This window comes from Solanum verrucosum, unplaced genomic scaffold, assembly GCF_900185275.1.
Source record: "Solanum verrucosum unplaced genomic scaffold, falcon-dt-bn FXZP01000238.1, whole genome shotgun sequence".
In the NCBI taxonomy this organism is placed as follows: Eukaryota; Viridiplantae; Streptophyta; class Magnoliopsida; order Solanales; family Solanaceae; genus Solanum; species Solanum verrucosum.
The window spans coordinates 3373927-3386049 of record NW_026020630.1 but is presented as its reverse complement, the minus strand read 5'-3'; the positions used below and the strand labels follow the sequence as shown (position 1 = coordinate 3386049).

Here is a 12123-nt window from a genome sequence, read left to right as displayed (position 1 = left end):
TAGAGTCATCACCTTGTCGAATGTCCTTTTCAGAAGGAACTTTCCATAACTTTCAATTGGATTGTTATAGAACTACCCATGAACAAAGTTTCATCGGGTCCAATAAAGGCAATATAGTCCAAATGTTTCTTTTACAGAACATAACAAATGATTATTCACCCATATTCATGTCTATGCAAATATTTTTATCATAATAGACATATCTTTTCATGAAAAATCACAACATTTTAAGTGACACTTTTTCATAAAAGAACACAATTATTTTGAACAAGTATATATAGAATTTGGTAGTTTCATACTAGTCACACCATATACTAGTAATAGAGAAACTCAACAACCACAATACAAAATATACTCCAAGAATTTTGTGGGTCTAACATAATACAAAAGTATCATTGAATTTCAAATCTTTTGCTCCAAAATTAAATTAGACACCAAGTTTAATTTTATCTTTATAATAAGCAAAGAACCCCCACATTTTAAATGTGATCTCAAAAATATTTTTCAAGTATTTGAAAATAGTTTTTCCACATATTTTTCCAGACCATCAAAATGTCATCGGCACTATGAAACCTCTTTTGGAAATATTATTCTACAAAAGAATTATATTGTTTCAATTCTCTTTGACAATCTTTACATAGTGTCAAAGTTCATTCCATAGAGGCACAAAATCACAAACTCTAAGTCACTGGTATTTTTCCATCTATCACAAATAGACATACCACTTAGTATTTAGAATACTAACAATAAAGACAAATTTTTATTTTTTTTGTACAATGTGTTTCTATATAACAGTCAAGTTTATAGAAAGTCAAAAGTACAACATGGACTTATTATGTGAAGTTTTCATATTTTTTCAAACCAATTGCATAGTCTGATTTATCCAGAGTAGTAAACAACAAAAGTTTTTAGCCTACAAAAATCAGACACAATCAAATTTCACATGGAGTACCAAACTACAAAAGTTTTTTTTTCCAAACATAATTAAACATATTCTCTATTACATAGAAATGTTTTTCTTTTCAAATAGTCTTCCAACTATAACATTTTGACATACTTTTTATCAAACAAAAATGTGCATATCTCATTTTGCAAACTAAAGAATTTTAAAGGCAATACTATTTGCCAAGAAAAATTCATTCCACAACAAATGGTTTGCAGATCTTTTTCCAAAGATACACATGATAAAAAATCAAAATTGTTAACTCTTAGAAACTATTTTCCTCCTTAGATAAATAATAAGACGGTTACCTGGTGTAATCTTTAATCAGAATAACACCAATTTTTTCTGTACATTCTCACATCAACCTTGCTAAACAAAGCACCGAATTCGGGAGAAGTAATGCCTTAAACTTCTACTTCCATGATCTGTTTCTCTCAATCAGTAGAATACAAGAAATACCAACAATATAATAATTTCCTTAAGATTGTTGTTCATCTTGTATTCCTAAGATACTTAGAACAAAACTTTGAAGAACTTGGTAAGACACAATAAAGTTTAAGAACATTTTCACAACTAGAAAATTAAAACTAGTAGAGAAACTAGAATCAGAAACAAATTAGATAAAATATACGAAATATTTTTTTTTCTTAAAGAAGAATTGTTGTCAATCTGTGTTTAAAGAATCTTACTGATTCCAACAAACTTTGCAGAAACACGAAGTTACCAAAGTTTAATGAACCAGTGAAGAACAGAAGAACATAAATTAATTCACAAATCTAAAATCTGTAACACATACCAGAAACTGGAAAAACAGAAAGAAGATCAAGCCCACTGAATGCACAGTGTCCCCTTAAGGAAATTATTCCTCTCTAGTATCCAAGGTTTGATTTGGAATATGTCCTCCCAGGATAGAATGATCTCAATCACCAGTGTATTGATACCCAAAACGCTTGTGTCAGCGAGCCACTCAACGGCAGTAAAGTACACTTAGAATACTAGATTTAGTAGTAGAAGAAGAAGTCCAGAAATTCTATATTTAAAATGAGAGGAAATTCCTCAATTTATAGAAAACAAAGGGTAGTGTGAAAAGGTTCTTATTGTGCCTTACCGGAAAGGTCACAAACCTTTGGAAAAGTCACAATCTTTCGGAAAGGTCACCACCTTTCATAAAAGTCACAACTTTTCATAAAAGTCACAATTTTTTCATAAAAGTCGCAACTTTTCATAAAAGTCACAACTCTTCATAAAAGTCGCAACTTTTCATCAAAGTCACAACTCTTCATAAAAGTCGCAACTCTTAATTTTTCATTCACACCTTTTAAAATCCAACAGTTATAAGTAAAAGGATCCAGTTTACAATCTGACCCTAATATAAGGGCCTATCAGACCCTTTTGCCTATATAGAATCTTAATAAATATTAGATCGAAATTCATAATTTTAACAATACAATGATTTTAATATTGAAAATTTTAAAAATTGACCCTATCAAATTAATCCTGAATCCACCTGGTGGGGAATGCTAGAGTTTTTGATAGATACATTCTTTTTCCAAATAAAAACTAGCAAATTGTTGGGGAAATCTAAATCTTGCGGTTTCTTTATAGGGATAAGGGTCTGAAAAATACATCAACTTTGATCGGATTTGCTGTTGCGATACTAAACTTTCATGAGGACCTATTACCTCCCTAGACTATTTAATACCATATTTTAAATATATATATTTTCCCACATGGACATAAAAAATAATGCAAAATTATAAATAGTAATGTGTCCACGTGGGCACATATATACCTTTAAAATACACTATTAAATAGTTCAGGGGGTAAAAATATGGTATTAAATAGTCTAGGGAGATTATAGGTCCTTATGAAAGTTTAGTATCGCAACAACAAATCCGATCGAAGTTAAGGTATTTTTCAAACCCTTATTCCTTCTTTATACTTTAATTATTATTTATTTTTTAATTAAAAAGAGGGAATATTATACCGAAATATTATGCATCAATACAAATCGAACTTAATTGAATTATCTCGCTCTTAGCTTGATTTCTTGCTTAATGAATTTAATAAATCGCTAAGGTACGTAGCTCAGTTTCTAATGTATTTATTGGTTGTTACTACGTCAGACCTAGTGTGACAAATCCAATGGCATATTTAGGAGTTTGTGCAAGTCCATAATCACAATTCAATTAACAACACACTCCGTCACTTTTTATATGTCATCCCTTTTTATAAATAACTGAACCACAATACTTGTCATTTTTTAAAATTTATGCATAAATTATCATATTTTGCCTATTATACCCTTGATAAAATAGTTAATTATTCTTGAAAATGTATTCATCATTTATTATAAAGTTGACTTAAGAAAACATTAAATAAGGGTAGAAAGGTAAAGTTACATCATTTCTTAATGCAAGTGCAAAGTAAAAAAATGACATATAAAAAGGGACGGAGGGAAAAGATGACATATAAAAAGGGACGGAGGGAGTATAATATAAGTTAGTAAAATTTGAAATAAATAAGTTTTGCACATAACAAGATTGTTATGCTAGAGCTATTATCATGACTTTAGGCACTTGCACTTGGGCTTGGTGACATAACTCAAAGCTCAAAAAGAGTATAATTGATGCTATATAACTATTTGGGCCATAGAAGAATTGTTGTGAAATGAAGAAAACATAAAGGCATAATGATGCACAATTTTTTAAGTTTTCGACTCAATGTAAAGTATCTGCATTGAGTCTGACTAAATACAAATTCACATCGAAAAGTCTTAATAAAACAATCCAAACAAAGACCACTTCATGTCCTAATCTGACTATGAAATAATATTTATCGCCTCATCACAATCCTTGTTTAATATATTGTGAGCAAAAAAACTTACCATTGGTTAATTTGTATTAGAACATAGGCTACCAACATACCAAAACCAAGTAAAAAGAAAGGAGTAATAAAAAAATCATTTTTATTGCCAAAAGAATGATTAGCCCAAGTTGATTATGTACACTAAGAACAAAAAATTAATTACCAAAAGATAATAGTTGGGAAATGAGCAACAAGACATGTATAATACATGTTAATTATCTATCACCAATTAATACAATTTTTTTAAAAATAATATTAATCTATTTATTAACTTAAAATGCTTTCTTTTGCTTTCTTGTATCCATAAAATTGGACTTTTTCCCAACTTGTCTTTGTTCTCTAATTTTTCCTTGCAAAAAATCATCACCATTTATAGTAGTAGTGTCTTGTCTCATCAAGGTTTGTTGATAGTACCTAAAGCCCACATATAACATGAACACTGCAAAAATAAATTGTAAAATTTGTCAGTATAATAATGTTTTTTCATTTTGTTAACTAAATATTTGAAAAAAAAAACATTCAATTACTCCCTCGTGGTGTATCAAAAACATCCCCTCTACCTTCACAAGATAAGGACAACGCTGTGTACACACCACCTTCACCAGACCCAACTTGTGAGATTAAACTAGGTATGTGTAGTCAATAATTCCCACGTTCCAAATATCTTGACACTATTTTCTTTAATTTGTTTTAAAAAAAGATGCATTTCTATATTTGGTAACAATTACTAACTTTAAACTTCATATTTTAGCCTTAATGAGAAGCTTTTATAACTATAAAAATGTTATGATGTGCAATACCACATATCGACAAGTTATATTATGTCATGTTTAATGATATCATGAATTACTCCATGCAAAGTCAAACTACGTTTACTCAAACTCTATTAAAACGTTGTTGCACCTATGTTGGATCCTCGAAACGCAACATTTTTGGAGGATTAGACACGCATGTGGCGATATTTTTGAAAAGTCCGAACAACAAGAATATGGAAAATTGAAACTGAGGGAGTATCATGTAAAAGTTATAGAAACTATTTTTACCTGCCCATATTCTGGCAATGATTGAAGAGAAATTCCATACTAATGTGAAGATTGCAAATCCAATAGCTTTTTTGTGAGTACATGATTCCCAAGCATCTCTAATGTATCTTATAAAAAATGTACCTTCACATAAAAATTATAAATCACAATGTACATTATTAATTGGTCATATAACATAACAATAACGACTACATACTCAATGCAGTCACACAAGTGGGGTCTGTGCGCAGACCTTACCCTCTACCTTTGTGGGGTAGAGACGATGTTTCTGGTAGACCCTTGACTTTGGTTTAACATATAACAAAACAACATAAACAAAAATTATGTTCCGCCACCGTGTACTATAACTTTATTAGATGTTCCAAAATTTGGTTTTGGCAAATGCCCTACATGTTGTACTACCTCTGCATACTTGTGACAAAAACTGCCAAAATTTGATTATGATTTATGGCAAATTAGCCCCACACCAACGGTATTATATATCCACACATACATGAACCTTTTTTAAAATAATGATATTCACTATCAAATCAAAGTTGTAGTTTTCTGAATAGACATTTAAGATTATGATAGATTTTTAAAATAATTATAACTATAACGGTGACAGGCTCTCTACCCCCACAAATATAGGGGTAAGGATGTAAGTTTTGCGTACATTCTACCTTCTCTAGATCCACTTGTGAGATTACACTGGATATGTTTGGATATGTTGTTATGTTGTTGTAGTGGTGGTAAATGTTTAAGAAGCTAAACAAAATGAATCGATAGTTTTTTTCTTTCTTACCGTGAGAGGTTAACTGTGTGGAATAAGAAGAGCACACTTTTGGTATGATGAAAACTCCAAAAAAACCTGCAAAATAGGGGGTTCAATAAGAGTTTCATATCATATTGCATAATTTTTTCGTATTTATTGTCTGCTGAAAAATCAAAAAGAAAAAACTAGAACAAGTTTTATTTGAACTGTTTATATATATAACATTTAGAGAAAAAACTCACCCAATTTATACAGTTTCCAAATAGTTATATAGCTGCCAAATTTAGCCAAAAGAAACAGCAAAACTGCCATCTGCCAGAGGTAAAATTTGTCAAATTCCCACAAGTCCACAAGATTAGGAAAATAATTGAAGTAACATGGAAAAACAATAAAACTTATCCGCACTTGATATTTATAGTGACCAATAGACACATGATATATATTTGGCACATAGACTTCTATCTTATGTTGCTCGAATTTTCCAAATATGTTGTTGCACCCGTATTGGATCCTCCATAAATGCACTAGTTTTGGAGGATCTATCATGGACTAAGCGCATTTTGAAGAGTCCAGGCAACATAACTTCTATTACTTAACCATGATTAATTTATGTGTTTTTTTCCTCTCGATTGAATTACTCGGTACCTATGCTGGTAAAAGGTAGCAGGTACCCCTGTGTAATTAGTCAACGTGCGCACAAGTTGACCTCATCGAATCACTTAATTATAATAACTGATAAGATTCGGTGTAAATATCAAGTGTGGACAATGGAAAAACTATAAAGAACATTGGTATCAAATGGAAATGTATGAACTTTTCTTTACCTTCATTGTAGTCGAAGGATCCCCAGAAAAAAGGGCTCTGATTTTCAAAAGAAACTCATTTATTAAAGGAAGAATCAATTTCAGTATCCACAGTGCTTCTTCTTCGCCTACTACACATTCACTTGATTCACCAATATCAATAGCTCCCCTATTTACACAGACACACACACACACACAAAAAAAAAAAAGACGATATAAAAATCAATTCGAATGGTAGACAAAGGTTATTGGATAATATCAAGATTTGGTAATTTTACAATGAACTTAATTTTGTGCACTGATGGTGTATAAATTTTTTATACCATCAGATCAAACTGACTTATAACCTATGTTGCTCGGTCTCTTAAAAAAAAGTCAATGAGTGCGTGTTGAATCCTCCAAAAGTAGTACATATTTAAGGATCATACACGAGTGTCACAACATTTATAGAGACACCGACAAAATAGCTTATAACAATAGGTAAACTCTTTATAGAAAATATGATATGCAACCAACAAAATATGGTAATAATAACTTGTTATGACCGGTTAAATTGCATTGATAGTATAAACAAATTTAACACTGCCAATGCATGTTAATTTAAATAACTTTACAATATAATACCTGTGAATGAGGGATCTAAAGAGAAAGATTGCAGCAAGATAGATCAGACCCAAGTAGGCGAGCGCAGAAAGGAAGCTGTAAAACGCCATTATTAAGAATAGTTCACTTCAATATTTTTTTGTTAAAAATGATTAAAGAATTAAGAAATAGAATTCAGTTTTTTTCTGAGTTAAAGATCCTAATTACCTGATATTGAGATCTTGAGTATATGAAGATGAAATGATAACAAAGGTTCCAATTCCAAAGACTAACGCTGATTTCGATACATTTCTCCACATCACTAAATCAACTGCAAAAAATGTTTTAATAGAAAATCAGAGCTAATAGTTGTAGGGTAGTTACCTACCCCGACGGACACGATGTTTATACTTAACTAACCAATGTAACTTAAGCAGTTAAGAATTAAAATGAGATATGTATTAAACTTCCCCACCAAATTATTCTAGGCCAATCCAAGTGAGTGAGTTGATCAATCGCGGTAAAAAGTTAGTGTCCGCTCTCGCACCAACATTTGTGTAAGAGGAAATACTAATGAAGTGAATCTTCATTGTTTCGTTTCCTTTTTCTTTGAAACGATTAGCAGGAAGGCAGTAGCTCCTCCTACATATTCGTACGTAGATCCTGAACTAAGGTATGATTGCAAACATTATTGAGGTCAGTTTCTATGGGATACGGGTAATAGGCAAATGCCAAAGTCCGAAAGGTATGATCAATTTTCACTCTGCTAGTACTGAATACCGGTAATTCCCCACCACTTCCCCAACATTTTAATAGTGAGCGGTGAGGACATTGGACCAATAAATAATAGGTGCAAGCAGCTTGAAATTCAAGTGAAAAATGTGCGTATGAAAGACACATGTCATGCATTCATTGATTTAGTATAAATATAGAATACGAATAAATTTTACCATAGATGCAGTATCACATTGAGTTCTAATAAGATAGTAAGAGATTGAACTCACCCAAGCTTTGTAGTTTGCTATGTTGTCTAGATTGGAATTCATCTGAAAATGCAACAAGATTCAAAAAGGAATTCAGAATCAAACTTCATAAACAAAGAGTCAATGAAACGCAAGTCAAGTAGCACATTTTGGGATGATAAAACACATGTACAACAACATTTTTGGAGAACCTGAGCAAACATTGAATGAAGCAAAACATAAAAGGAAATGCAGGCATTTTACCTGATTTGGTTCTTGTTGCACTTTGATGAATATTAGCATTGACTAAAGTAGGAGGGGACTGTTTCATATTAATTGAAGAAATTGGCATTTGCCTTTTATTATTGTACTGAAATCTCTTATCTTCAATCACAATCTTTTTAAGCTTATTCTGTTCTTGAACTCTAATTTCTTTAACATCAATACTTCTCTTTTCATTTCTCTCATCGATATCTTCCTCCAATACGTCGTCCCATTCTTCATCATCATCTCCATTTTCAAGATTCTTTTCTAATTTATTTACAGATTCATCCTCAGATACCACATTGCTTGTGATAAATTTCTCTTCACACATACCAAACTCCTCTGATTTTGTCTTCTTAATCCCAATTGATCCTTCAAGATTCTTACTTGACTCATCAAGATTGGATTTTTTCACATTCCCATTAACAGACTTATCAGATTTCAGCTTTCTCAGCTCAGAACTTTTCTTGCTCTGAATTGGGACTTTTTTACAAACCCCATCAGCAGAAACACTCAAATCTTTACTTTTTTCATCCAATTTTTTCCTCAAATCAGATCTTTTACTAGCTATCTGAAAAGGGTTCCCCTCAAAACTCTCACTTTTCCAAGTTCTCTTTGTAATCCCAACAACCCCATCAACAGAAACACTCAAATTTTTACATTTTTCATCCAAATTTTTGCTCAGATCAGTTTTTTTACTAGCAATCTGAAAAGGGTTCCCCTCAAAACTCTCATTTTTCAAAGTTTTCTTTGTAATCCCAGCAACCCCATCAGCAGAAACACTCAAATCTCTACTTTTTTCATCCAAATTTTTGCTCAAATCAGTTTTTTTACTAGCAATCTGAATTGGGTTCCCCTCAAAACTCTCAGTAGTTTTCCAAGTTTTTCTCTTTCCACTCACTACCCCAACATCAAGATTTTCTCTTTTTGGCCCCATATCCAACTTTTCATCCACTTGAGTATTACTTCCACTAATAAAAACACAATCTTTGTCATCATTTTCATCTGGGGTTTCTTCAATACTACTATTACTAAACACTTTGAATCCACCTTTTACTTCATCAAGTTTCATTCTATTCTCCCAAACTGAACCTGTTGCCACAACACCATTATTTCTTGATGATTTGCTCCTCCTCCTATTGCCCCCTTCCATATTTTTGCCTTTTTTCACTCTATTGATGATTCAAGATTGTAAGGAGTAGTATTGATTTGTGGGGTTTCACTGTTTAAGCTAAAAAAACAATGGAGTTTGGTGAGAAATCAAAGTTTGTCAAAACAATGAAATTTCTCAAACAGAGAGAGAGGAGTCTTTTATTTTGCTCTTTTCCAACTTCTTAAGAAGTTGTTCTTCTTTAAATATAAAAAATAAAAAATTGGATTAATTATTTATTTTTCTTTTCCTCTTTTTAGGATAGTAGAATATATAAAAATAATGCTAAATAGAATGCATTCGTAATATTTGTATTAGGGATATTTGCATTAATTGCATAGATTATTTCTTATGCATTGTTTGGTTTGGTATTTTTAAAAATAGTATACATTGAATAAAAATATTTATTTACAAAAGTATCATCCAGTTTTATGATGGAAAAGATGTAAAAATGTTTTTGAGGGGTAATTGAGTCCTTTTGCATTACTAATACCAGAAATTCATCGTATTAGCAATACACTCCTCAATACACAATAGAGTGTATAAGTAATTTTTGCATTAGTTATATATAGCATGGAAAAGTGTACCAAACAAGGGACTACTAATACAAAGTGTTAATGCATACATTATTTTTGTTAATACACTTTACCAAATGTTTCCTTATTTCTTTATAATTTTGTACTATCCAAAAAAAGAAAAAGAAAAAGAAAAAAAGGATAGTACTAATATAGATCTATAGCTTCATTATTACCTTTTGAGATTTTGAGTTTGGTTTTGGATGCATTGAATTCTCGCTAATGTTTTTGTTATTTAACGCAATATTTAATTTTATTGAAGAATATACTATTGTTGAAACATAGAAATTAGAAAACTAAAACAAAAAAAATACAAAAAAGCGTTTTTCATATATAAATAAAAAATTAATTTTATAGATATTAATATAATTTTTTGACGAAAAAAGTTTGCTGGAATAAACCTCTTTTTGGCTTAGTAAATGTAATGATGCATAGAACTCACAAGCTGTTTTTACTCAAATGGAAACTTTAATGGACTATATATGTTACGTTAGAAAATTTATAACCATTGAGGATATGAACTATTCAACTTTTTCGAACCACAATCAAATTATTTTGTTTTATTATTCTTTTTGTATTATTGCCTTCATGTCATACTATATTAAGAAGTATTGGAAAAATACGTATCAGTGTGATTATATGATGAGATACAACGATTATGCACATATTTTATTTTTTTAATAATGGAAGGCCCAAAGTTAACTTAACTATCGAGATTTTGGCCTATTTAGATACATACTTTGTGAAATGATATATCTGCGATGAAATATATTGTTTCAGATCAATTCTTTATTACAATCGCTTTAGAGTCATTTTTATTTTTAAAAAAAAGATAACTAATATGTTTCACTTATTGAACAAGATTCTATTATTATTATTATTCATAATCCCTAAATGCCGAGGACATCCTTAAAATAATCTCGTAATTTCTATAAAATAAAAAAATAAAATTATACAAACTTTGAAAGTGATATTTTTCTTTAGTGGGATGAGAGTGGTTAATTCAAAGTCTAAAATATTTTTCTTTTAAAATGAAACATTTTTTTTTAATTTACGTTTACTCAATATAAATTTAAATTAATCAATTCAATACCGAATAATTGAAAATATTGAGGATGCTAGTGCAATAAAAAGACAAACTAGCTACAAAATCCTATTTTATATATTGTCAGATATATACCGACCTATCGACAATATTGTATGTATCAAATATTTTCATCTGTTCCAAGAAGATAAGGGTGCAGAGACAAAATGAATCTATAATTTTATTTCTCAATAAACTCTTTTATTAAATTAATATTATATTCGATCATGATTTCGATTCAACGCATTTTACTATCCTCATCCAACATTTTCTCCCTCCCTCACATCATGTCACACATATTGTAGTAATCGAACTCATAAATTTAATTTTGATCAGATATTATTTATTAAAGATATTTATGTTTTTTATTATGTTAAAAATTATTACTAATAATAAATACATAATTTTATTTTATTTATACCTGACGAAGTAGAGAGAAATACAATACAATAAACTTTTGTTATATGCGGGATATAGAGTGAGATATCTATGTTTTATAGCCTAAAAATTTATTCATTAATTTTTGTTCATTTTATTTTTACTTGTGAATTATTGTATTTGTGGTATATTACATCAATAATTATATAAAAAAATTATTTTCAGATACAATTCAAATTCATAATTTTTTTAATCACATGACAATAAATTTATAATTACGCAAATTTTTAGTTATATGATAATAAATTTATCAGTACTATTTTTATCTTTTGCCTTTTTCTGCCATGTGAATCCAACAATCTATAAATTAGTCACAGGAAGCTGCTCCCTTGGATGTATTATTTATAGAAAAACTGTTTTTTTTTTCCTTCCACCGACACTTGCTATTTACAATTACTTTTTTTTTTATAAGAATATAAAATGATGAAGTTTTTTATTTACATTTAAATCTTTCGTACTATATTATTAATTTTCACCTACAAAAGATATATTTTTTATATTAATGTACTACTTCTGGTCGTTTGAACGTCAAATTATTGCTTTTAATTATCAATAATGGAGTACTTTTATATCTGACCCCATATCTGAAAATTTCTTTATTTCCCTTCTTATTTATGTAAAAGATACACTAATATCTTTTTATAATAGTCATTTGTT

General features: G+C 29.9%; 1 protein-coding gene across 1 annotated transcript; it reads right to left on the bottom strand.

The window, feature by feature from the left end:
- Positions 1-3894: 3894 nt before the first annotated feature.
- On the bottom strand, positions 3895-9502 carry LOC125811480 (reticulon-like protein B21). The gene is made up of 9 exons (XM_049490982.1): positions 8220-9502; positions 7998-8039; positions 7222-7324; positions 7036-7110; positions 6433-6580; positions 5851-5920; positions 5639-5704; positions 4855-4977; positions 3895-4250 (listed from the first exon to the last, which is right to left on the bottom strand). The coding sequence occupies exons 1-9, from the start codon at positions 9370-9372 to the stop codon at positions 4084-4086; spliced, it is 1947 nt and encodes a 648-aa protein (XP_049346939.1). The 5' UTR covers positions 9373-9502; the 3' UTR covers positions 3895-4083.
- Positions 9503-12123: the final 2621 nt, after the last annotated feature.

Coding starts and splice junctions, on each gene's coding strand:
- LOC125811480 (XM_049490982.1), bottom strand. CDS start 9,372: ATGGAAGGGGGCAATAGGAGGAGGAGCAAATCATCAAGAAATAATGGT. Junction 8,040..8,219: donor TGCAACAAGAACCAAATCAG/GTAAAATGCCTG, acceptor TTGCATTTTCAG/ATGAATTCCAATCTAGACAA. Junction 7,111..7,221: donor ACTCAAGATCTCAATATCAG/GTAATTAGGATC, acceptor GGCGTTTTACAG/CTTCCTTTCTGCGCTCGCCT.